Raw genomic sequence first — 27,026 nt, forward strand, 5'->3', positions numbered from 1 at the left:
GGAGACAAAAAAATCGTTAAACATGTTAGCTTTGTCATCTGGTGTATGTTGGTAATAGAAGAGAAGCTGAACTAATATGAAACTCTGACCCAGGAAGTCTAACCTCCAGGCTGTTCTTACAAATGGATGGTTAAAAATATAGATCCATTGTCCCTAGAAAATCTTACTACCATAAAGGTCCAGCTTTTCAGACAAATTCCAGCTGCTTTGAAGAAACCACTTCAATGTATACATCTACTCCTTATTGTCCCTAATCCACCTCCATGTAAATAGATAATAGAGGGCATTTTCACAGCAGGACCCACACCTCCCACATGCTGTGGCATTCACAGTAAGGGCTCCAGGAAAAAACAGCTAATATTCAGCACCCACAGACCCCTTGATCTGGCATGTGACCAGTGAAAGAAGCATCCCAATTTAATCCTCTGTGTCTAAGGGGTGTGTGATTCTACTTCTCATAGTGCTTTTGTTTCATAGATCTCAAAGCACTTTATAAAGGAGGCTAGTAGTATTCCCAATTTATAGATGGCCAAACCACGATACCAGCAAGGATGCGACTTGCCCAAGGTCGCCCAGAAAAGGCATGATAGAGCTGAGGATTGACCCCCCACTCTCCTGAGTGCCAGTATATTGTTCTAGCTACCAGACAACAGTGACTAGTGGAGTAGGCATGCAGTGTTAAGAAAGCTCTTGGGAGATAGACCAGTTGGAGAAAAGGCAGAAAACTTTACTGCTGAAGTAGTCAGCTCAGAGTCCACTTAAGCTACTGGGAACATTTAATTCACAACAGGTAGGTTCAGGGGCTGTAAAATATGCACCATCAGTCATGTCTATACTAACATTCTTTCATACAACTCATTTGTACAAGCACTTCTGTATTAGTAACTCAGCACCATGGCCCTGCTTGAGACACAGTTATTGTACCAGCATAAAAATGTTAATTAGGGGTGTGATTTTTTTTGTTGGGGTTTTTTATGGCTAGCATAGTTATCCTGGTAAAACTGCTAGCATGGACACTGTTAGTGCAGTATAAGGGTGCCTAACTGATTCCCCTGCATAAAAGAAAGCTTTGCTTATGTGAGCTTGTTTACAGTGTTGAAAGCTGCAAGCACACAAGGCTAAGTACAGAGTCAAAAAACCCAAGGCTGAATCAATTCAATCTTCTCAGGTCAGTCTAAGCTATGTAGTCCGAACCAATAAGCAAGTGAACAGACATTCACTTTTGATTCCAGAAATGCAGCCACATGTCTGTAGTGGCCCAGGCCAGAAGCCCAGGGGTGCTAGAACTTGCTTCAGCTTGGCTGGAGCAGACAGTGTGAATCTAGAAGAGATCTGGGACAGAAGTTCAATAAACCGATTTAACCTAAATCAGTTAAGTCTTATACTACATCCATCCACGTTTATCTTAAACCAATTTGTGTCATTTTGAAAGGGGTTTATGTGCACTGAACTTCTGTTGTGTTACAGATTTGAACGGGTTTCTGATCACTTATACTGGTTTATGTGTAATTTCTGTCCCTAGCCTAAAAGGACCATGCCATTTTAATGGGACTGGTACAATTAAATTATACAAATACTGAAGTTGTAGGTTTTCAGACCTCACAGTTATAGAAAAAAGTCTGAATGTGAGAGACAAGTGGAGCCCAAAGGTTCAGAAACCAGAAGGCAATTAGTTATCTTAAAACTTATGATTTTCAAGATAATCTCGGGATTTGAAGAGAGGGATAAAGGATGATTTTTCAACACTTGAAGTTGGCCCTACTACTGTGATTCAATTCCAGATCCAAAGTATCACAGGGCTCAGGGTTTTTTGGACCAGAATTATTTTTTGGAGTGTGTCCTCAGAGAAAACTAAATAGGAAAGGAAGGAAAATGTAAAGATTTTCATAGGAAAAAGTGAAGGAAGAGAAAGACCAAGATTAAAAAGAATAAGCTATGCTAAATGCTAAGAACCACACTGAAGTTCAGAACAGATCCCTGAAGCCACATCTACACAGCTTGCCTCCTGACCCTGCGTCTACTGCCAACAAAATAAGGCCCTCCCACTTTGCACATGAGAGACTGGCAATTAGGCAGAAGAGAACTTGGTAGTGGCTTCAAATGGCTCAGGTTCAGGATGCTACTCTGCCTAACTGTGGTCTCCGGGTCCCCCAAACAGGAACAAGCAGAGTAGACTTATTTTGTCAGGGGCAGGCCTGAGGCTGAGAGGAAAGCCATGCAGAGATGCCCTGACTGAAACCCAGAAAGGCAAAGGCAGGTGATTTTAAGTTCCATCAAGTCCTGCTTTTGCAGGAAATGCCAAGTCAAATAATTAGCGACTCAAAATGCCATGAAGAGCTCTGCAAAACATACAATTAAATCTAGGATTGCATGGAACATGTCTTGGTTCTCATTTTGTTGTAAGCTTAACACTCAGCCCAGAAACTGAAGGCTTGGTAAGTTCATCATTACTGAGCAAATCAGAGAATATATATTTGGATTAGTGTCAACCCCCTCTGAAAATAAATATTTCTAACACAAACCCAAATGAAATGTAATAGTTTTGACTCTGAGATACTTTTAAGTTCAATATGAATTCCAAGTTCAGGGCTACAAATTCCAGGTATAATGAACCAAAAAACAAGTTTGATACGGTTTCAATACAATGAATGGAAGTCTTTTCTGCCACATGCGTTCGCTTCTTATTCACACTGCCAATCTGCGTAGCATGTTCCATACTTGGCCCAGGCTCAGAACTCCTGCCGACTTGCCACAGAGGTTCCCCGTGCAGAGAACCAAAGTGCAATTCAGATGGATGGAAGGGATTTCTACACCAGGTGTCCGGCAGAGGCACAGCCAGGTAAGGTACATGCACAGTTCCAGCCCTACCTTGGAGTTTCCCTGTTCTTTTCAATATACCCAGATTCTTAATGCTACTGTGATATAGCATTTTTACTTGATCACTACTTTATGGGTAGGATTTTATAAAGTGCTTGGCATCAGTCTAATCTTGTTCCCACTGAAGTTGTTGGCTAAACTTACACTGTTGTAGCAGAACTAATAAATAAGTGCTTCTAAAAATCCTGCCCTGCAGTTCTAACCATACGGACCGCTCTCTTTAACATTCTTTTTGCCCTGCATGGCATCTACATTGCACGGTGGATGCCACTGAATAACACTGTGTCCTTGTAGAAAGAAGATGCTCTTTTTCCTGTGAGGCAGAAAGAATTTTAAAGGACCGGGACTGCAAACACAGGCAGCAACAAGCTCCTTCACTCTGACGTTGCTGGATTTCTTTTTTAGCCAACCTTCCTGCTTTAATACACGCATGTTTCAAGAAAACCCCTATTTTAAAGCTGTAATATAAACAACCCCAAATTATTACTATCCCCTGCAGGCCACTGCTGGCAGGAGGCAGCGATAGAAATCCGCCAGAGCAGACTTTGGCATCTAGCAACAATTTGTTTGTGGTCCTGCAAAAATACAGATATCCTTGCCATATGGTATTAGCAACTTTGGGGTAATATTAAGAAATATCTTGGCTTGGAAAACAGTTCTCACCAGAAAATCCTAAATTTCTTAGGCCAGATCCATCCTACAAATTGTTGTTGGCATAGCTATCTCAGTCAGGGGTGTAATGAGGTGTGATTATGATCGACATGGCTGTATCAGCGAAAGCCCCTAGCACAGATGCAATTAACCTGGCAATAGCACTGCTTTTGCTGGTATAGCTTGTTTTATTCAGCAGGGACAGGAAAGGGGTGCTGCAATAAGCAAGCTGGCATAGCACTGGGAGTGCTTTGCTGGTCAAGTACATTAGTATAGTCAAACCAGCAAAGCACTCCTGACTCCTATTGTTGACCTGACCTTGGTGTAACACTTTGCTTCATCTGTTTTTTTTGGAAAGTGAATGCAAGTTCACACCATTCAGAGTGATGATGCGTTTTAATATGAGCTGGAAATATTTACGAAAGATAAAGAAAGGGGGAATAACAGAAAATCCATAAAAATCCAATTTATCTCAAGAAATATTGAAAATATTAAGGTGACTTCCCTGGGAGTTTGAATTTCAAGTCGCAATGGGTTTTTAAAGGAAACACAGAGATGTGATAAAGGTTAGAGTACTAGTTTGGTGAGAAGCAAATCACGTTAGTAAAGCTGTATCATATCTTATTATGCTCATATTCTTAAAAACAGCTGAAAGGAAGCAATTGGTCTGATATTTTGTTAGGAGACAAACCTACTGCAAGTTTTCTTTTTAATACAAAAAACCATGTAATTCTAGTCCATATTCACAGAAGCAGGTAGATCTACTCACTCTTACTCAGACAAATCCTGCCACCCTTATACAACTTTTGTCAGAGGTGACTGGAGTGAGGAAGGACTGAGGAAGAAACTAAGAATTTGGCCTAACAGGACTTCTGCTTGAGTAAGATTTTAGCTTATTTGATCCTGGATGCATTGCATCTTTGTTGTACTGAGTGAACCCTCTGGCAGAAAGAGTTATGGGGAAGAGGTGAAACAACTGACATTTTGAATCATCTTGAAAAAGTAACTCTTGGTGGCTTTCCTGTTTTGATTCACATGCTATTTCTACCACTTCCCCACCAATTTATTCTGATAACTGACAACAATGATGAACATGTTTTACTGCTAGTCAGTGATCTAAACTTTCCCCATAGTTCTTGAGTTTTCACTATAGCGTCACATCTTGACACTGCCAGCACTCACCCTGATATATTTATTATCATGTGGGCATTTCCTATTGACCTACTTACAAGATTTGTAGTAACAAGATTATGGCCATTGCGTAACGTATGGAAAGGCTTCACACAGGGCTACAGCAGAGAAGTTGGCAAATGGCAATAACCACAATATCCTGATTCTGCATACACAGAGCCAGATTCACCCAACCTGGCACAGAGGGAGATGTAATTTATCCCTGCCTCCCTAAATCAGTATCATTTCTCTCTGCTGGGAGAACTAGAGTAGTCACTCCGATCACCACGGAGCAGCCTGTGTTGGAGAAGACACTTATAAAAAGAGGTGAGCCTACTGCACAGAGGTCTTGGGCTAGACATTGCACGATTCATTTCATGAGGGTTATTAATGAATGAACACTTGCTGGATTGTTTGGAGTTCCTCCTGGAGGGATTTTCTGCCTACCCCTTTGATACATCAAGCTCCACTATCCCCAAACCCCTGGATTTTCCATACCCTCAACCTTATCTTCACTGTCTTCCAGAGAGGTTGTCACCCGATCCCCACCCTCCCTCTTTCTCCTGAGCTGGGGCCTCCTCCTCAGGGTCTTTGGTAAGTAGCTTCTTTTCCCATTTTGCATCCTTGAGGAGTCATGAAGTAAGAACCATAGCATCATAGAAAAATAGGTGTGGGATGTCATCTCACCCAACCCCCCCACTCAAGGCATGATCATCCTTATCTAAACAATCCTAGGCAAGTGTTTGTCTAACCTGTTCTTAAAAACTATGTGAACAACCTTCTGGCACAACTATCAGGCACAATGCCTGAAACTTCAACACCCTAACTTTCCAAAGGTTGAAGAGGGGGACAAAAGCACTGCCAATGTCCTGGCACCACAAAGATAGGAAGTGGTTGTTAAATATGCTCAAGAGATCAAAGGAGGAGGACCGTGTCCATGCTACAGAGAAAGACAAAAGCCCCTGCAGTCCATGCCAATCTGACCTTGGGACAGAATTAATTCCTTTCTTGATCTCGGATGTGACAATTAGTATGGCTCTGAGTTGGGGAGCAGGACTCTGGTCAGAAACTTCTGGGTTTCCTAAATCCCAGTAGGAGTATCAGTACATCAGTCAAAGGGTCTTTTTGTTTTCCCCACCCTCTGTTAGCCCATAACATCTCTGAGGGAGAAGGAAGAGGCCTGGCCCCTCCTTTAGGGTACTTAGACTAGAAAACATTCTTGTTCCAGCTGCCAAGCTGCTGACTCCCAACTAGTGCAGACAGTGCCACATAATCCCTAGGGTGGTTGCTAGAGAACCATGGAAAGTTCCCTAGCAACAATGCACTAGGGATTACAAGATGCTGTCCATCCTCTTGCACAGCATAATAGTAACTGCAGTGTGAGCAGGTGCCTGATTTGCTCCCACCCCCATTTACAAACTGGACAGGAAGAGGGCACAGTGACCTTCCCCTAAAGCTGTAAAATTGGTGGAGTGTCTCCTCCACTCCCTCTAAAGAACATATTGTGGGTCTGCTTCAGCTAGAAAGTGGGAAAAGGCAGTTAGGCCACTATTTTCCAAAAGACTAGGGGGGTCCTCAAAACCTAGGGGAGTGAAGCAGCTAGTGCACCAGAGTGGTACCTACAGAAAGAGACAGGGCTTTAGAGGGCAGAGAATGGTGCAAGGAAAATAATCCCAGGTCCTCAAACTGCTCATGGCCATAAGTTGGATCTGCTATAGCACATGACTGAAAATAACATCTCTGTGATCAGAGTCCAGCCCGGCAGCAGGCATCTACTGGGGGCAGGAAGCAACATCCCAGTCCCCACTTTGATTGTGGAGCTTGGGCCAGAGACTGCCTGCATGAGGAGAATTCCCCGCCTAGCCTGGAGCTGCCTGGGACCTGCCCCAGCATGTGACAGGTCCCAGCCAGCCCTGGGCTGGACAGGGAATTCTCCTTGTGCAGTCTGGAGCTGGCTGGGACCTGCTGCAGAACAGGACAGGTCCCAACCAGCCCCCAGCTGTGTGGGGAAGCCCTGCTGAGCACAGGGTTTGCCCCCATGTGCACAAGGTGGGTGAGCTCTGCAGCAGCAGCTGTCTCCCAGCCCTGTGCACGGGGCCAGGAGACAGTTGTTGCAGCTGGCAGAGCTTTGCTGGCCCCATGCTCCTTGCCAGCCCTGGGCTAGCACCCAAGTGAAGCCTGGAGCTCTCCCTGGCTGCTGCAGAGGTGCAGAGCCGGGTGAGATTTGCTCGCATTGGGAGTAAATCTGCTCCCAAGAGGGAGCATGTGTAGATGTGTTCCCAGGTAGGCTTACTGTACAGTATGTCTGCTGCTCAGTAAGCCTACTTCAAGTTAATAGCATGTGTTTATGTACCAACAGTCTCAGAAAACTACTCCACTGTTGATGGTGTTGCCTGTTTAAGAGGAAGAAGCTGAACTAGAGAAGAAAGTTACATATCTATGCTCACAGAGAGAATCTCTGTCAGAGCTCGGCTCAGAAGCTAGCAACTCCTGCAAAAGAGACCACTAGATATGATCTCTCTCATGTTCAGAATTAAATTATTAGAAAATATACTGAGTCTTCAAGGTCTACATGTGAATATCCACAGAAGATAACAACCTCTTTCACCTTTACATGCCTAAGCAGCACTTACATAGCTACTTAATTGCAAAGATATGTGGGGCAAGAAGGAGGAAAAGCAAGAGGGAGGGGACTCCATGCTGCCTGGAGACTGCGCTGAAAGGAAGGGATCCTGTGTCTGCTCTGTTCCTGCCCTGCTGGGGTACAAATTATCCCACTGCTGTTCATATATTTTATCCAATGAATATTACATACAACAATGGAAAAACTGTAGAGTGCTCTTGGCAATGACTAGTCCAGAACCTAGTGATTAAATCTCTTTGCTGGGGAGGGAAAGATGCAGGTTAAAATCCCATTTGGAGGAGAGAGCAGCCTAGAACCTGTGCGAGTGCATAAATCATGAACTGAAAGGTGAGGGCAATCCTCCTCCCTTCTCACCTTCCAGGAGGTATGTATACACCTAGGCAAACGTGGAAACAGAACCCAAACTGTACATAAACGTCCATTTACACTTACACAGCCATGCAGGTACCACTTAGGCGCATAAAAGTGAAACCGACTTTAGCTCTGAGTGTCACGGTAGCCAGGAAAAATGGAAGTGAATAGTCCCTAAGAAAACTGAGATGGATTGTCAGCTGGGCTCCATGGAAGTATCTCCAATGCTATTGTGTTTATTACAATTAACAGGTGATCTGGAGAGACATATGTGAAGATATGTGTGTGCATTCAGGACTGAGAATCACGGGTGAGAGGGAGAATGCAAGCATGCATGTGTACCAGTCAAAGTGATGGAGTTTGGTCTTTGGTTATTGCGCTGTCTGGAACATATTTGAACATAGATTTGTTTACTGTGGAAGTCTCAGTACTGAGGAGGTTTGCTAAAACTAGATGAGTACAGAGATGGAGCAGAAGTCTTCTTATTTTTAATTTGAAGGGAGATGAGAAATTGTGCCCTTAATTTAGAGAATGCTCTTCTACAAGTAAAGGGCAGAAATTTAAATTAAATAGCTATTAACAAAAAAGTACAGAAAACAAAGGTCTAAACCAGTGACACCCCACCCCTTTTGGGCTACACGAGTGGCAGAGCTGGTTTTCAGGCTAGTTTCTGCATGGGGTGCATGGGGTCACTCTGTAGGTTGGTTTGTGGGATCACACCTAATTCAGCTCCATGTGCTCAGATGCAGCCATGGGCCAACTTGACCCCACCCGCCCATACCCATCCACACATAGGCTCAACCATGTGCCTAGATCTGGCTGCAGAGTAACCCTGTGTGGTGGGACAGAGCCATATTATCTGGTTCAAAGGGCTTCCCATGGATCCAGAAATTTGGCAGCAAGAGAGTACTGACACCACACCCCCATCACCAAATTTCCAGACCTGTGGGGAGATTCATGACATGACTCCACAGGCCAGATCTGGTTTAGGGGCGAGGGGTTGAGCACCACTGAACTAATCTAAACAGTCTCCTTCTTCTCTGAATTCAGTATCTTAACAGTGGATGGGCAAGCCTTGGGTGCTGCCTAAGGGGGTGGCAGGCACCAGAATGGAGTCTCACTCTCTCATCTTCCATTCCCCATTTGCTACTATACCCTGCACCTTCCTTGAAGTAGCTCCATCTCTGGCTCCAGCCACAGCCTACAATGCAGGAGCAACCAGTGACTTGCTGTCGCTAGGGGAGACATCACATCCTTTTTTCACCAAAAACCAGTGGGTTTTTTTGTTGATCAGCATGTATGTCAGCATAAAAAGGTGACATCTGGCTCAGCAGCAGCAACCAATGGCTACCCCTGCATTACATGCCACCAATTCTTTGCCTTCCCCACTTCCAGAGCTGCTGCAGGGAGGGTGCAGGGGGGAAGCGAGGAGGAGTCACACTAGCAGCCAATTATGCCTGTGTCTCATTTACTCAAGTTTCAATCCATCTTTCTCCCAGTGATGTCATCCCAAGAGCTCTGCAGTTGTCCATAGAAACCTCTATCAAAACAGCGCATTTAAGATGTACTCATTTCTAAAATACAAAAAATATATATTACGTGAATTAAAAAAATAACATTCAAGTAAAAAAAAATTGCCTTGAAAGGGGAAAAAAGCCTCTCTCAGGCCTTTCTCATACAACATCACGAAGCAAGTAAGAGGAGAGAGTCCAATTTGTTTTTCCCCTATGCAGGTTGCCTTAGACAGAAAAGTTGTTTCCCACAGAACACCTGCCTACCCTCCAGTTTTCATATGCACCGCATGGAACACAATTGACCTCAGAAGTTGCCTGCTGTGACAATAAATAGAGTTAGAGTCCTACCCATAACACTCTTAAGACCTTTGGCCAATGTTAGCTGTGAAGTCACAAACATTAGCAAACAAGAAAGATACTGGAACACTGGCAACACACGGTTTTGTGCTCCTGAGACAGCTCCATTGGAAGCCTTGACTCAGAGGAGCTGGCAAAGACATAAGCAAGGCCTGATGAAAAAAAAAAAAAAAGGAGAAGAATGAAGGCTGCTCTTTTGAACCCTGAGGATTAATCTGTTTGCCTGTAACATAACTAGCTCCAAGGTAGGGAACAGGTCCAGTTTCTGCAATGGTTACTTTCGTCAGAAGTTCCAACTGAGAATAACAACAACCTGCTCTGATTTGTAATACCCTTTGTAGGTGATTATGGGAAACAAAAAGAACTAAATTCAAAGCAGGTTTTCAACTGGGGGGAATCCAAAAGCACTGACTGAGAAGGAGAACAAAGCCAGATGGCATGTGTTGGTATTGTTAGGGATTATGCAGTGTAAGGCAATCGGAAACGAGCAGGGAAATAGAATCAGCTTTGCCCCAAGGTCTCACGATTGCCCAGTGAGCACAATGGGGCAACAACAAAATGATCAGTTTACGGGTTTCACTCTCCTCCCCCCAGAATGGACTGAAATATTTGCATTAGTCCAGGCAAAATTTTTTATCTAATGTTTTCCTTGGGGTTTACTAGCTGTTTCGAGCATTTGGTATAAAAAGCATTCCCTCAAACTCTTGCCACAAAAAGAGCTGAAACTATGATACTAATTAAAACCACACTCTTTGGTATCAAGAAGACATGCTATTATTTTCTTTTTTGCTCTTGAAAAGCTGTTAATATGGGCAACGCGTCTGGAACATTTTCCTTCCAAACAGAATGTTCAATACCCCCTCCTGCTCAGGTCGGCATGTTTTATGAACTTGTCAGCAATCTGGGGCTTTGCTGGAGTGACATGGGAAGGCTCAGATGTGATATTTACAAGGGAAAAAAATTAAATAAACTGTTTGCCAACAAAACATCCCAAAAAGCACATCAAAAGAAAGCGAACCATCATGCTACATGAAGATGACAGGCAAAATACGTGTCCTGACTCTCGTCCACGGAGCCACATTATAGGACTGATGGGCAAAGACTTGAATTTAAGTTTTCACAGGTGGCCCTCTGCTTTACAAGTTTCTTTCTGGATGGTCCACTTATGCCACATCAGGTTTAGTTGAGATTGCCCTGCACCCTGTGCTGTGATTTGCACTGGTGTAAGGACTACATAAATGCTACCAAATTGGAATGGTGGCACTTTACACTGCCTAGCACAGGTACTGATGTGACCTGATTACTATGGTTTCCCCGCATCTCACAAACTTTAGTGCATTTACCCTCACAACAGCCAAGTGAGGTAGGAAATACTACTATTCCCATTTTAAGGATGGGGAATGGTGTCAAAAAGAAATAAGGGATCAATTTTTAAAAGTATCTAGATGCCTAAAGAACAGTTCCTTACCTTCAGTGTTTTCCAGGAAGGTAATTGGGCACCAATCCTTATACTTTGGTATCTAAGCGCCTTTAAAAATCTGACCCCCACAAGGTACTTGCCAAAGGTTATACAGGATCTCTGTGGCAGAGCAGTGAGGTTGCCCTAGTCTGGGCTAATATTGTAACTAGTGGACCCGTAGAATTTATATATCTGACTGATGTCAGATGGAGTTCTGAACACTTCAAAAATCCTCGTCACCAGCACCTTAAATGAGGCAGCTAAAATTATTGAATGCTTTTGACAACAATGGTCGTCATCTTGCAAGTAGCCCCTATTCTCCTGAGCTCCCCTGCTGGGATGACTGAAAGTTGCAGGAGAAAACCTTGCATGAAGACACTTGTCCCATCAATGCCCTTTTTTGGGACCACAGTAGTAAATAACATTTCATCAGAGCAATTGACACCTGGTTTCTATTTGGAAATGTGGCTTTCAGTGCTCCGCCTTTGTTGACTCAAAACAAAATTCAGCTCCACTTTTTCGTGGCCGCAGGGATGCCAATGTTTTAATACCATGTGGTGGAGAGGGTGGGGGCTTTTTATGGGTATTTGGTGACATTTTCTCCTTGAACAGCTGCCTGCCTGATTATTAAGTTTTGGACATGCCAACAATACAAAGAAACTGTGTAGGTTACGAAAACAAGTTAATACATAAAAAATATGACTTCAGCAAAGAAGTTAAGCTACATGTGCGAATGTGCTGTAATTTGTTACATGCTTCTGTTGTGAGGAGATCCAAAGTAATAAAATATTCCTGTAATGCTAGAACCGTGAGGCCCAGCTCTAATAAGATGTTCAGATTCCAATATTAGCTTTGCTATGCTATATTCTGACTCTTATTATTAAAGCAGGCATTACACTGCTAAAACTCCTTCGCATGTTCCTATAAAAAAAATTTTACCACCAAGGTAAAAAGAGATTTATAGCATGTAAGGCAAGTGCTCAATTGTTTTTGAGATGCATGCATCTTTTGTCAATTTATGCAACTCTAAAATGGAAACCTGTGCATACCCAAAACTTCAGTAATAAAATCCCAGTGGTTGGAGCAGAGCTTTATTTTATGGACTAGGGGAGGGAGGGGCTGGTAAGGGGATGGACTGTTTTAAGAATTCTACATTTCTCAAGTCCTGCTTTTCATTTGGGCTTGACAGGCAAAGTTCGGAACACATCATTATGGCTTCGCAGTCGCTGCTAAAGGTAACGCTCATGTTACAAATGAATTAATAGGAAACACTTACCTTCCCCACTAGCTTGCCTTTCCTGTTCATGCAAAGGTAAAAGTCTGTCTCTTTCCCTTTGATCCGGACTTGACTGCCAAATGTGTCTGTTTCCACTAGAAGCTGGGCTTGTAAAGGGGAAAAAAAAAACATTTACTAGAGCAGTAAGATCAAATCTTGAAGTGAGCAAGGAAAGTAAGTCCAGAATTCTTCTCCTATGTTCAACTGAATCACTGAGCAAACACTGCAAATCATGCAGAGTTGTTAATGAAAACCAAGCAAACAAATGACCCACACATTTGACCATAGGTTGAATTCTTCTCGGGTGTAAATCAGGTGTAAATCTTAAAAAAAACCATTAACTTCAATGGGGTCACCCCAGACCAGTGCCAATATAACTGAGAATGTGTACACACACTGACACATGCTGTTCATCTACATGAGCACAGCTATGCAATTAGCATATAGACATGGTACAGAAATCACCTTCAAATTTCAGCCTTAGGAATTAGATCATCAGCCTGGTGAAAACTGAAGTCTTGTGCCACAGGTCAGCATTATCAGTGAGACTGCAAGCCCCCCACAAGAGTCACAAGAATCACACCCTTAATTTAGAGGGACAAAAGATGCTCTGGTCAGTTTTCATTCCCCCTTTTAGCTTCGACCAATTTGCTGACAGCCAATAAAGGAGCTGTGTCATAGTTTTGTGCTAAGGACACAGGAACGTAGAACAGGAAGAAGCCTCCTGGGCCATCACATCCAGTCCCCCCGTGTTCACAGGCAATCACTTACCCAAGCAAGCCACTTCAGCCCCTCACACATAACCACAAGACAGAATACCCCAAATACCAGAAGTACTCTATACAACATGCCATAAGCCATGGGTGTCCAACTGGCAGCCCCCAGTCTACATAGGACCCCTAAAGTGACCCCTGCATGTGGCCCAGGGGCTCCCAGCCAGCCACCATTTCTCACCTGCCCTGCCATGGCTCCTGTTGTGGCAGCAGTGTTCTTTGGGCTCCCCCTCTGCTTCCTGCCCTCTTTCCTGGGTTGTGGCAGCGCAGTGGGAGGGCCTGCAGTGCCCATAGTGCAGGTGTGGTGGGTGGGGGAAAGGGGGCAGAGTGCCTGTGCTATGCACAAAATAAAGAAAGTGTCTGGGCTGCCCACACTGCAGGTGGGTGGTGCATCTGCAGCAGGATGGAGCTGGGCTGCCTGTGCTGGTGGTAGGGAGGATCAGCCAGGCTACCAACATGGTGCACAGGGCAGGGGGCACGCTGGGCTGCCTACACACTAGGAGAGAGTGGAAAAGGAGCTGCCCATACAGCAAGTGACTCCTTGGTCTGCATCCCATATCTCATGTAGATGCTAGGACTAGGACCCACATGGTATATGGTCTCTGGCTGCCCAGAAGCTGGACAGCCCTGTCATAAGCAAAAGCCAATGCTTTGTCTCTGCAATAGCAGGAAAGAAGCTGGTTAATGAAACAGTTCTTTATGCATACCCTGACATTCCCAGGAGCCCACCAACAGATAGCCTGGCAGGCAAGTTGGGCAGTCTAAACCTTCCTATGGAAGGGAAGTGCTTAGCTAGCCATACAATGCCATATACATCTGTTAGAGTCACCAGGTTAGTTTGCAGAGTTTCCATGATTCAGTGTCCATGGAAGAGGGGCTTTCTGCTATGTAGTCTTAAATTAATGTACTATCCTGCCACATTCATCAGCAGAGCTGAACTAAAACTCATCCAGATCTACAGTTCAACCTCACCACAACCAAAATTTGGTTGCATTTTAATTCAGCTTTTCATTTGGTCTTATTTCAGAGATAGGGGGCAGATTCAGAGTGTGATCAAGATTCAGATTCCCAAACATCTCTCAGAAAGTTTAGGGAGTTCAGATCTGGTCTTTCAGTTCATACCCCATCTCTAGTTTTCAAACAGAAAGCAGACCTGGCAGACATATAATGGAAGAATATATAAACATCAGTGAATATACAACCATGACCCTGTACTGCTAATTCACATGTCTGTAAGAACTGTGGGCCAGATCCTGCTCCACCTAAATGGATTTAAGTACCTAAGTATCATACTGTTTGCAGAGGCACAGAAGGCAGCTCCACACCCAGGGCAGCTGCAATGCACAAGGCACAGATTGCTTCTGATGTGCCAATTGCACACTTTCCCCCTAAAAGACAGCACCTGAGGCTGCCCTGATTGACTCCTCAGTTATGCTACTGACTATTACACCCTAGTTGAGTCTGTGAAAAACAGTTAATGAAAGGTAGGACAGGTAATCCTCCTATTTGCTGCTGTTTGTGACTTAGTCTTAAATCTGACATGATGGTATGTTTAAAAAGTGTGTTAAAGTTTTTTCAGGGCTTTGACCAGGGGGGATTAAGATCACAAATAGGCATTTAAATACACCCTAAAATCCAGCTTTGCCTAAACACTGGGGAATAGTTAATCTACGCTACAAAAAGTCACATTCTTTTTTACATTCATATTTCAGACTTTAAGACCCTTTAACAGCAAAAATATTCATTAGAAGAAATTTACCAAGGGGACAAACGTGAGTTTGGTTCATTTAAACTTGTTAATATTTTTGTCTCTTGTAAAATCTGTTTTTGGTTCTTTCCAGAAGTGTAAAGTATCAAAAAAATTCACTCAATAGAACTTTACACCTGGAGCTCAGATATGCAAGTTTTTGTTTTATTTCTATGATTAACAAAAGTTCAATAGGAATTTACATTTTTTTGGATTTTTAATTTGTTTAAAGGTTATTACACCAAATTAAACCACTACCAAGGGACAGATAAAGTATGCATTACCTACCAGTACACACACACACACACATTCTATATACAAATAAATATACATATAAATCTATATATTGATTTAAGTTCTTAAGAAAGGAGCCAGCTTATTTCATAAGTGGAACTTGGAGGATGGCTTTGTGGTGATAACTGGATACTATGATCGTATCTCCTTACCTGAGAAGAGGACAACAATGCAATTGAATACCCACCCCCTCAAAGGAGAGGGACACAGAATCCAATAACTGACAGACTCTGGGAAACAAATGGAAAAAAAAAGAATGGGAGAACAATTAATGGGGTAGAAATGGAGGATCCCAAACAGAACACCAATTTGTGAACCTTAGACAATGCCTATTCTTCCAAGGAGTTGGTGGATGCATCAGAGGAACTTTACCCAGGAAAAGGACATGTAGGAATGGACAAGGTACTGAAGCAAAGGGAATACTGGAGAATGTAGGCATGAACCCATAAGAATAAGACACTCATGCCCCCAAATGAGGGAAGCGCCACAGGACCACAAATCGCGTAATACAGGAGAGAGAAGGGAAAACAGAGTGCAGGTTATTGGGCCAAAAGGGGTCATGAAGTCAGCACTAAAAAGAGAACCAAAAGAGATGTCCAAGTATGATGCTCAGTAGAATTCTGCCCAGATGTGTGAACTAATGGGGATAAAAAATGGAAGGCACCACTGGAGCAAAAGTCCTTAGCATAGTGAGAGAGCAACTAAGAATGGGGCAATACAAAATTGCTTGCCAATTCTGAGCCTCAAACATTCTCAAAACAGTACGAGTCATTCAGTCTCTATGTTCACTTGGTCCTTGGCCCTTGGTAAAACTGCCAAGTATGAAGTTGAGCATCAGGTAATAGCTTTGGTCACTGGCATGCAGAAAAGCAATCTAATAATGAAAACACCTTCTCTCCCATTGCTAGGGACTTAAGCCATCTGTTCCCCATTTGATGGACTTAACACTGATGTTACACAACCTGATTCTTTTCAGTTCAAATGATTATTTCACTGAGGCACAGCACACTTATGTACAAGTTGTAGGCTCAAAAACACCAAAACCCGCCATGTCTCCCTCAAACTGCAACATGTATGAATAATATCCAAGCTGATTTTAATTTGAAAAATATCACCTTAAAAAGATGCCAGTTCCCTACTGTGAAAATTAAAACCATCTGGATGGAGTGAATTCTAATAATTAATCTAGCTCTCCTTTGACACTGCTACTAATTAAAATATGATAGCCCCTTTTTTCAAATAAAGAATTTAAATAAAGTTTAAAGATCTAATAAAAGAATATAATAATGTTAGAAATAAATGGAACTTACCTCTCCTATACTCTCCTTGGGCCACAAAAGGTTGTGCCTGTACCTTTCCACTATCCTGCATTAGCACCAAAACAGGCCCTGAGAGCAGCTGCGTGGATGGGAAAATGTCAAGAGTGGCATTTACACCAAAAAAACAGGGCCCACCAAAAATCACAAAGGATCTCTCAAGCTCTAAATGTATTTATTTAGAACAAGATATTAAAAAATATTGGTGTATAAATCTTTTGGTAGGAGCCTACATGGATGTGCCTGGTTTTCAAAAATTTCTGAGCATGTAGCTGCTATCCTTGAATTTGATGGGAGCTAGTGGCTGTTCAGCACATTAGAAAATCAAGACCACAGTTAGGTGCATATTCATGGACTCAAGAGACTTACATATGCACTCATTTTTATAAAACTCTTGGTCACATAATCCTCAGTTGTTAAAAGGTTATTACCCAAAATAAAACTCTTATACTCTTATCTATTATAAAAAATAATTCAAATAAAACTTTCATAATATGCTGCCCGGTCCTGTATCTAGATCCTACCCAGGTCATTATTTAGGATACTAAAGGCAGGTGGATTTACAGTTGGGATTTTTTCCTTTTAAAAGTGCTTCATTGCTTCCAGGGGTCAGAAAAACACTGACCTGACATCTCAGATAAAGTTAAATCCTGCTTCCACAAATGTCAACAGAAACCTTAGCATAACACATACAAAACAAAGAAAATAGCATAAGGTTCCACATACTGTTTTGTCCATGTGTCTCAATGTTTCTCTATAAGAACCAGCCTGAAACTTGCTCTAAGTTACACTGGAGTAGTCTTAAGTCACTGGGGGTGCATCTATATGTGCAATTAAGTCGAGTTTATTACTTCCTGGGCATCCTGTTTACACATACGCTTGGTAATGCAGCATGTTGAGCTGGGTTGGAGCAGCCCCAGCTGACTGTGGGCCCAGGGGGGTCAGCCTGCCAGCCCAGGGCTGCTCCAACCCAGCTCAATGTGCTGTGGAGGGGCCGGATGAGGCAGGCAGCCCCTCCAGCATCTACATGTGCTGCTGCAGAGTAAGAAAGTCTGCAGCAAGATAGTACTTGTAAATACAAGTAGTATCCTGCTGTGCAGTTAATTAGTTTACTCCTGCCTAATAGCACTGCAAGTGTGGACCCAAGAGGAGCTAATTAGTCAACCCCGCAGTAAACATCTCATGTAGACATATGCTAGAGGTATTCCAGATTTCCTACAGTATAACTAAGAGTAGAATTTGGTCTTCCCTTTCAAGAAGTTGATTCCATCTTTGGTCCCCTAGAAATACTGCCAGTTACAGTGGTGGTTTCTGTGATGAGGATTCAGCCAGTGCTATCAGACCCGAGATCATCAGCTTGCATGTACAAACATGGGGCAGCAACAATTTTCACTCACCACCAACAGATGAACTGAAATGAGAAGCTGAAATATCAGGGGGTTTGAGTTATGCCTGTAAATACTCTATGGATCAAAAAACAGACGGAGGTAATGTCAAGGGGTATTTTACCAAGACTTACAGTGGGAATTGGTAAGAATTGTAGGCTTGTCACTAGTTGTACCTTTCCAGTGAGCTGGCCCTGCTCAACACATTGCTTTGAACCCAGTTAGTCTCTAGGTGCCTCATAGGCAGATTGCAATCTATATTTTAGAAAATGCTGCATTCAAGCCTGTACATCAGGTATTATTGTTTAAATTCTTTGACAGCTAGATATTCTGATATGGCCTCAATTTTTTTTTTTGGTAAGATTCCTTTAGAGGGTAAAATCTGCTGCAACATGCTTTCCCCTTATTGGCCCATTTAACCTAACCCTTCCTGAGAACTCCCACTGGAAGAAAGTGGAATTCCTCACATGTCTAAGTGAAAAGGATTACATATATATGTTGCAAAGCTATCTTCCAGCTAAGAAAACATTAAGTCAGGGAGATATTTTAAGGTGGAAGAAAATATGCCAAACTATCTTTCAAATATTTCCCTTGAGTAGGAGGATGGGAACCAGAAACGCAGGAAGAAGATATAGGGGGAAACTGAAAAGTTCAAGGTTGCGATTGCCTTTATTATAAAACCCTGAATTTCATCTAGTTTCATTAAAATAAGTCATGAAAATACAACTGAGTTTAGTGATATGGGGAAAAATCCTGCTTGGGATGAAGGAGACACTGGGTTCTTGCAAATACATTTCTCTGACTTTAAGTATCCACAAAAGGCCCAATCTCACTGAAGCCAACAGTATTCTTGCTTTTGACTTGCATAGGAATAAAATCACCCTATTCCACAGGTTTGCAAAATCCATTTTCTAATTATCAGCAATGGAGCCCAGATGACAAAAGTAGCTTCATGCTGTATTTGTCACTCCCTGGCTCATGGACACTTGTGTGCTTTAAAAATATGAAGGCTGCTCTAAGTAGCACAAGCCACATTCCCCCCCCCACCCCAAAGATCTTATATGTCAACTAGATATGGCAGGAAGTACCATATAGCCAGCCTAGATGCCCACATGTAGCTTCAATAGGCTTGTTAACCTGATTTTCCATCCACCGGACTCCCTAGTAGGATGCAGGATTTGAGCTTTGGTTTCACTTTTTTTTTGGTTAGTAATAATTCAAGATTCCAATTCAGGAAAAGGGATTTTAGAACACAAACACAGTTTCAGTTAATGAAGACATGATTTTTACAGATAGATCTGGGTTGGGAAAATTGACTTCAATTTCTGAACTGGCAAGCAGCTTTTCCCTTCAGTTAATATTTAAGCCAGGAGATGTGGTAGAGTGGACTTTCCACACTCCTCACATACCATGTCTACCCCTTCCTCACAACAGCTGTAGAAAATCAGATTTACTTTTTTGCAAGTCCATATCTTCTGATGGAAACCCCAAACACGCTAAGGAATGGTTCATACATACATCCATGCTTAGAATAGTTGAAATCTGTTCAAACACAGCTGGCTCCCTCTTTCCCCCATTCACTCCCCCACCCAAAGTTGAATCCTATTACAGGACCACAATATTTGAGAGAATGATCCTGTCTGCACTTCACATGGATGACATCATAAAGAGGGAATCATGCCAAAATTATGTAAAGTCTATGGGGAAAAATAATGCCTGCAGGCTATGAACAAATGAGAGAGACTACGCCAGGTACATACTGAAAACTCCTTTGGATTCATATAGTTCTCAAAATTCACCATCTCAGCTGGTAAAACCTATACAGGCTGATTTTCCTCTTGCTTACTCTGGTGAAAATCAAGAGTAGCACTACTGAAGTCAATGATGTTATCCTCGTATAAAATTGATGGATGACAGAAGTACTGGGCACACAGCTCTGCCAATATTTACTACAATTAGCCCACAATGGGCATGTCTACAAGTGAAGTTAATGTGGCTGAATAAACTCTGGTGCAGTTCGTGCCAGACTTGATCGCTGCCGGGTGCTGCATTTAAATGTGTGCCCAGGACTGCAGCACACTGAGCCAGGGTGGAGCAGCCCTGGCTAGCAGGGGGCCTTAGGGGTCAGCCTGCCAGCCTAAGGCTGCTCCAACCCAGTTCAGTGTGCTGCAGAAGAAGTGGCTGGGGAACAAGGGTGCTTCAGGGTGGGGCCAGCTGGCAGGCTGCCCCTATGCTGAAGCACCCTTGTGCCCCAGCCAGCCCCATCAGTATCTACACGTGTTGTGGCAAGAGTAAATAACTCCGTCATAGGATAGTACTTGTGTCTAGCAGTACTATCCTACAACAAAGTTCATTAGTTTACTCCAATTTAATAGCACCACAGATGTAGATGGTGACATTTTACTGTGTACATAATTAAGTCAGCTCCGCAGTAAACATCTCATGTAGACACACCCAATGATTACTTTAAGTAATATATGTTAACACGAAGGGCAGGATTACTTGGTACATTCCTACTTATTTGTGCCACTCGTGTCCACTCACTCCCACTTCAGAGAGACAAAAGTACACAAGATACTGGGGGGGGTGGAAACAAAAAACAAACAAACATCAAGGTTTGGGCTACAGTTTATCATCGTCCTTTTCCCCAATAATATGATGCCCAACCCTGCATATGGGTGAATGTGCAGCACGTGGTCCTAAACTTCTGAAGTAGGTTTCAGATGTTCAGGTCTGTATGTAAATGCAGAATTCCTGTGAGAACAAAAGAATGACTGTAAAGATAATCCACAACACACTCCAATTTTATTAGTTCTCATAAACAAGGTTAAGCTTGGTCAGTATTTGCATAGGAGACCTCACAAGAAAACCCAATGCTGTTGGAAGGTCCCTGAAAGAAGTTATGTAATAACAGCCTGATCCTACAAAACGAGACAGTCTCATTAATTTCAGTAGAGACTTCAGGCAACAACTCTCCAAAATGAGGTAAAAAGGAGCCTCCCATCTGAACAAGCAAGTAAGATGTGTGCTAAGATACTGTCATCTGGAAATCACTGGGTGCATCTACAGAGGCAGATAGTGTGGCTGAATAAACTCTAGCATGTGCACCCAGGACCACAGCACATTGAGCCAGGGTGGTGCAGCCCCAGCTGGCAAAAGGCCGGGGGGGGGGGCGGCGCGGAAATGGGTCAGCCTGCCAGACTAGAGCAGCTCCACCCAGCTCAATATGCTGTAGAGGGGCCATGAGGGTGCTTTAGTGTGGGGCTAGCCAGTATGGTAGCACCCTTGTGCCCTAGCCAGTCCTGGTCACCATCTATATGTGCATTGCAGCAAAGTAAATAACTCTACCATAGGATAGTACTTGTGTCATCCAGTGCTGTCCTACAGAAGAGCTAATTACTTTACTCTGACCTAACAGTGCTGTACATGTAAATAGTGAGGCTTTACTGTGGAGCTAAATAGTCATCTCCACAGTTAAGTGCACATGTAGATGCCCTCAGCTAAGTGTATTTTATAATAACCTGTCCTCAAAGGGCCATATCCAAGGGTAGGATGTTTTATGAAAAGGACTGGCAAGAAGGATATGGTCTCTAATGAGAGGTGTTCTATTTTATTCCAGGCAGGTTAACATACCACCACCACCAGCATATACAAGTGTCTTTGGTACATTACTTAATGTGACTAACATCCTACCACAAACATCTTCAACTCTCACTATATTCTCAACTTCTTGGGCTGAAACATAATAGAATATTAGCACAAAAGTGCATGCATCAACACAAGGAGAACATTAATTACATCATAAACAAGGGATTACATTAACCTGTTGCAGCTCTACTGAACATCTATGGTCCTACACTAGAGGTGAGTCTGGCTCAGTGTCCTATGCGAGAGAGAGCACCTCCACACCCTAAAATAAGTCTACAAATTAGATGGTGAAGATGCACATTTTTTTCAGAAATGCTTCACACATCTTCTGAAAAATGACACAGACCTTCAGCTGGATGAACTAGACCCTGTTAAACCAATACCATTCACAAGGGCCAGTTTCTATTCTACCCAGTAGGCACGTAAGTGGATTTAGGCACCTAAGTGTGATCTTATTCTACCCTGCTCGAGTGCCTGAGAAATTGTTAATACAAAAGGTGGGTGGGTACCCTCCTTCATTTTTTACTCACTCAATCTCAAGGGCAACATGAGAGACCATTATAAAAGAAGATGCATTAATGGATTTTCAGGGAATTGAATAGGTGGAAAAGAAATGTGCTTATGGGTATCTAAGTCCACTTACATGCCAAACAGATAGAATAGGATCTTGCTCCAAGTCCTCTGTGGAACAGACATAATGGACTAAATTTTAGAACTTTAAAATCAGTCAAACAGGACATGTTCTCAATAATTTAGCTGAAATAAGAACAGAGCAAATACTGAATAAGTCATTTAGGATTTGGTCCAACTTTAAAAAACATTTTTTGAGGATAGCACTCAGATTTTCAGACATTTGCTACTGACTCAATTCTCCACTGTCTTGAATCCTGTGACATTTTAACCATGGCAAAGTGAATGTGAAACATTGCCATTCAGGTTGTGTAGCATTTTGCACCCATTTTGCAAGGGCTCATATGCATCATAACAGGGACGGCCAGTGGAGAATTGGCTCTGAAATATTGCAGAAGTTGTCATTAGCATAACAGGGTGGACAATGGGGGCTACAATGCAGAAGATACCACTGCTGAAAGGGGTGTCAGGTGTTTTCACCAATAGCTGGGTTTACCCTTCCCTGAAGCTGCTGCCAAATTAAAGGCTTTGGATCCTTGCTCACCATATAGAACTGCAGCAGTTGTGGTGTCAGGGGGTTGTTAACCAGGCTATGGGTGGTGACATCCCCTTGCAACCATTTCCTGCCCTTGCTCTACCAGAGCCTTAAACTTGCCTACTTCCATTCTAGCACCTCAAGGTGCATACTCTGTCAAGTATGTATCTGCTGCCCAGGGTGCAAACTCTCATCAGTTATGCTGCTATTTTGTACCTAGTTTAGTACACTATAAGCTAAACAAAAAATACACCTGGCATTCTTTAAAATTATACTAAATAAATGTATCTAAGCAAGAGCTGGTAAATCTGTTTCAAGGACAGGAGCCACTTGCTTTAAAAACATGTCTGGGTGTCAAGTAAAGATGAGCAAACTCTGAACTGAACTTTATCACCTGCAAATTTATTTGAATTGAAAGTAGGCCTGAAAAGAAGAACATGAGCATTTAAACCTGAAATTCCTCCACTTCAACAGGGTTTTTTGATGTCTCTACTCTTCACTCTCCACAATGCAGCTCAAGTGGACAGTATTTTATAGAGGCAGAAAAACCTGTCTGAAAAACATCCAGGCTCAGAGTCTAGAATCCGTGATAAAATTCAAAAGGTTGAGTAGTTCTGTTATGCTGGAAAAAGCACCTAAAACTAATATTTAAGGGCCAAACCTCAATGCCTTTATTCATCCATACTCATGAAAAGTCTAGTTGCAACACTAAAGACTAGTATGCAAGACCTTTAGATTTGGCACCAAAAGAATCATGATCAAGTTATTCTGACTCTTGTTTCCAGTCCCATCTGAGATGAAAAAATAATGATGTACACAAAACACAAAAAACAGAGAACAACAATTATGTGAACTGTATGTATCATCTTCAAATTGGTTTTTAGTTGTGGCCAAAGTCGGATCAAATTTACTACGAACTGCTTTACCCATCTATCTTTGGAAGTTTGGTGGTTGGTTTTTCATTCCCAGCAATGAAATGGGTGGGATGTTAGCGCCACTATATCCTCTTACTGAGGAGTCCCAAACACATAAATCTAGCCCTGTGCCAACACCAGGATGGCTTAACATACTCCAAAAGTTAGCCCATCCAGGTCTGTCTGTTATGTTTGTGAGTGCTCCAAGCTGAAGCTCATCAGAAGAAATCTGTTAAGTATTTAAAGCATTGGTTGAATTAGGGCTACAAACTGTGTCTGATAGAAATAGATGTTATTTTCTCTGTATGGTGTGCAGGTTTTATTACTCTGTGCCCTCCAATAAAAGTTGAAATTATGATGATTAATTTTACAGATGGGAATATGTGTGTATTTGTACATTTTCTCAAAGGGGTTCATTGTAACATTTTTTTTCCAGCAAGTAAGAAATATGTTGAAAATAAAGTCGCAGTATGCTACTGTATCTTCAACAAGATTCTTGTGGCTCTGCAACTCCGGGAAGAAAAGGAGGTAACATAATCTGATTCAGCAAGAGCTGAACATGGGGAAGATTTTTCCACTTTTTTAAAATTAAAAACAGCTTTTGTTATGACAAATGGATGTGAAAGTAAACTAAAATACATTTGGCCTTGATCTTTAACCTTCACACTGCTGAGACTCACAGCTGCTGTGTAAGGGATAATCTATTACTAAAGTGAAAGTGGTGAAGGACTAGACACGGTAAAATAATTTTCAGGTAACAAAAACTATAATGTGCCTGTGCTTTCTATCCATTTACAAGGATAAAGAATGAACGGGAAAAGCAAGACTTGTTCTCCTGAAGCACCCGGCTGATTCTGACCAGAGACTTACAAATTTGGAATGTTCTGGGTATTTTCAGTTAAATCAGGTCTTTCAATTTTACAGTTTTACTCAACTTATTTAAAAAAGTCACTTTATTGGATATGGTTGAACTCTATTAAATGTGTTAAAAACAGTAATAATAAAGCAGGCAACTAAACAGCCTTAACTCTGCTTTATAGTACCATACAGTAAAGTATTGTTATAATGAATGCATTTTAGTGATGCATTAATCACTAACCAATGGCTCCAAATTAAAAAACTGTTTTCAGATTAATCATATTTCTCCTATTTCCCACTTGTGATCTATTTACAGGGCAAAGTTAAAGATTATCTGACTATCTTCTACAGAATTTTTATGATATGGGAAGTTTAAAGTGTATTTATTTCATTACTGAGACCAACCAAGGCAAAAAAAAAAACGCCCTACACAGGACACTACATTTCTGATAGGGTACATTTAAAAAATAATTGTACCTCAATAATTTTAATTCTATACTCAAAGAATAAGTGCTGGTACAAGCACTTGGTACAAGCATCAGAAGGCTTGGTACAAGCATTCAAAAAGCCCAAGGCAGAACTGATTTAAGCTATGTGGTTTTCTGTAAGTGGTGTAGTTTAGATGGGTATCAACAGAACACACATTCACCTTTTGGTGGGGGTATAAATCTTTGACCTGTTTCCACCATTTTTAAACTTGTATCTGTATGTGCTGAACTTCTGTTCTACTATGGGTATAGACCAATTTCCAGTCACTTATACCAATAAAAGCATAATGTCTGTACCTGGCCTAAGACTATGAATTACAATCCCATCCTGCCTTTAACCACAGTAGAAATGCACAGGTTCTGCAGGGACATGATTTTCTGGACCTGCAGAGGACAGAGCAAGAACTAGCCCTTTGGGATTAACATTGCATATTTTAAGTGCTTTTTTTCTGGGATCTCAAAAGGCATTACAGAGCATTTATACCAGGATCACTTTGGCAAGTGCTGAAATGCAACTGCCTCTGGGGTTGAAACACAGCAGGCAATCTATGCCAGAAATCGCTACCCAAGAACAGCTTCAGTGTACAATAGGCTCCTCCAAATGAAACTCCCAGGGGAGCTTATAAACCAGGTACAATGAAATCAGAAACAGCTATAACTATCACGACTGACTCCTAAAAAAAAAAAAAAAAAGAGACAGAGACGCTAAAATACAAAACAGACTATCCAGCAGTTCACCCTAAATCATAAGACTCAGCATATAGGGACAGCAGACTGTCAGACCTCCCCCACTCCTTGAGAAGGGAGCACAGAGAGTGGTGAGATGAGCAAAGATTCTTGGGGAATTGGGGTGGATTTGACACCAATAGAGAGTTAAAATGCAACTGGGGTGAGGGGCAACTCAAGGTTTCAGAGGCTTTTTGGGAGTATTTATCATCTCCATCTCCAGTATCTCCCCACTCCACCTCATGTTCTAGTTCAGACCCAATTCCAATTTGAACAGTTAAAATTTATCCCCAAATATTCAGGAATTAAAAGGAGACAAAAAGGCAGGATGCCAGTGAATGGTAGCAGTGGGTGGCCAAACCTCTGCTGAAAGTGCGCCTCTGTATACAACAGGCACAGCCAAGTGTGTCTGGCGAGTTCTCCTTCTCGGCAGCAGACAATTATTTCCCTGGAGGTGTATGAATTGTGAGTTCTGAGAGCCATTCTCAAGGCGGCTCAACCAGCCATGTCAGCTAACAAAAACTGCTATCCATGAAATGCCGCTCCCCCTGCCTGCATCTCCTCACCGTGTTTTTTCTGTGTTGTCCTTCCTGCTGTGGCATTTGCAGCAGGTCAAAGATCCTCAAATCCCGTCTTCAGCATTTCCCTCAGGTTTCCACAGCTTCTTTCCCATTTTCTTACTGGACTTCCGAGTGCCAGCAGTATTTATTGGGTAGCAAGCTGACCCCTTGGCACTGGTGGTCTAGAGTGCTTGACGTTAAGTGCTGCTAATGCGTTTTGCATTAGCGATTAGGGGGCAGGAAATCTCAACTTCCAGTGCCAAGGGGTTAATTATAATTTATATAGCAAGATCTCAGGCTGCGTTTTTTTTCTCTACAGCTAATTAAGAAGTACAATTACCTCTGAGATTCAAAGGGTTATTTTGGCACCCAGCTGACAGAAATGGCTTATAGGCATTCAAAACATAACCTTTGATTTAGAAGAACAGAACATCTTTTTACCCATATTTTACAATTATGAGGTACTGTAGAGGCCTTGTGAAAGGCTATAGCAATACGGTAATATTTCACATGGATGTTTCAGCAAATCTTACAAATACCTTGTACTGACACATCTTTTGTCATTCAAGAACCTTAAAAGTTTTTCTGTGCATTAATTAATAAAGCCTCAGAACATCTCTATAGTAAAAAGTACATAAATTCATTTGTCCAAGAATAGATTGCAAATCCATGGCTTCCTTTCCCCTGTTCCACCAATTAAAAGAATGTTTTACCTGATTATCAGCAAAGAAATGAACAGAACTGGACAATGAACAAAATTACCATAAGCTGCATAAACATAGGCAAATCAGAGGTTCAGCTGGTAGAACTGAATTTAAGAAATTCAGGCACTTGTTTGCCTATGTTTCCAATT

The 27,026-nt window shown here is 42.2% G+C and overlaps 1 protein-coding gene across 1 annotated transcript in view; it reads right to left on the minus strand.

The window, feature by feature from the left end:
• The window catches only part of FGF18 (fibroblast growth factor 18), a 114,634-nt gene that overhangs the window by 13,349 nt on the left and 74,259 nt on the right, over window positions 1-27,026 (minus strand). The window contains exon 4 of the mRNA XM_019534843.1: window positions 12,300-12,406. Coding sequence (XP_019390388.1) covers window positions 12,300-12,406 — 107 coding nt within the window. The remainder of the gene's footprint in view (window positions 1-12,299; window positions 12,407-27,026) is intronic.

This window comes from Crocodylus porosus, unplaced genomic scaffold, assembly GCF_001723895.1.
Source record: "Crocodylus porosus isolate Cpor-Errol unplaced genomic scaffold, CroPor_comp1, whole genome shotgun sequence".
NCBI classification, from domain to species: Eukaryota; Metazoa; Chordata; order Crocodylia; family Crocodylidae; genus Crocodylus; species Crocodylus porosus.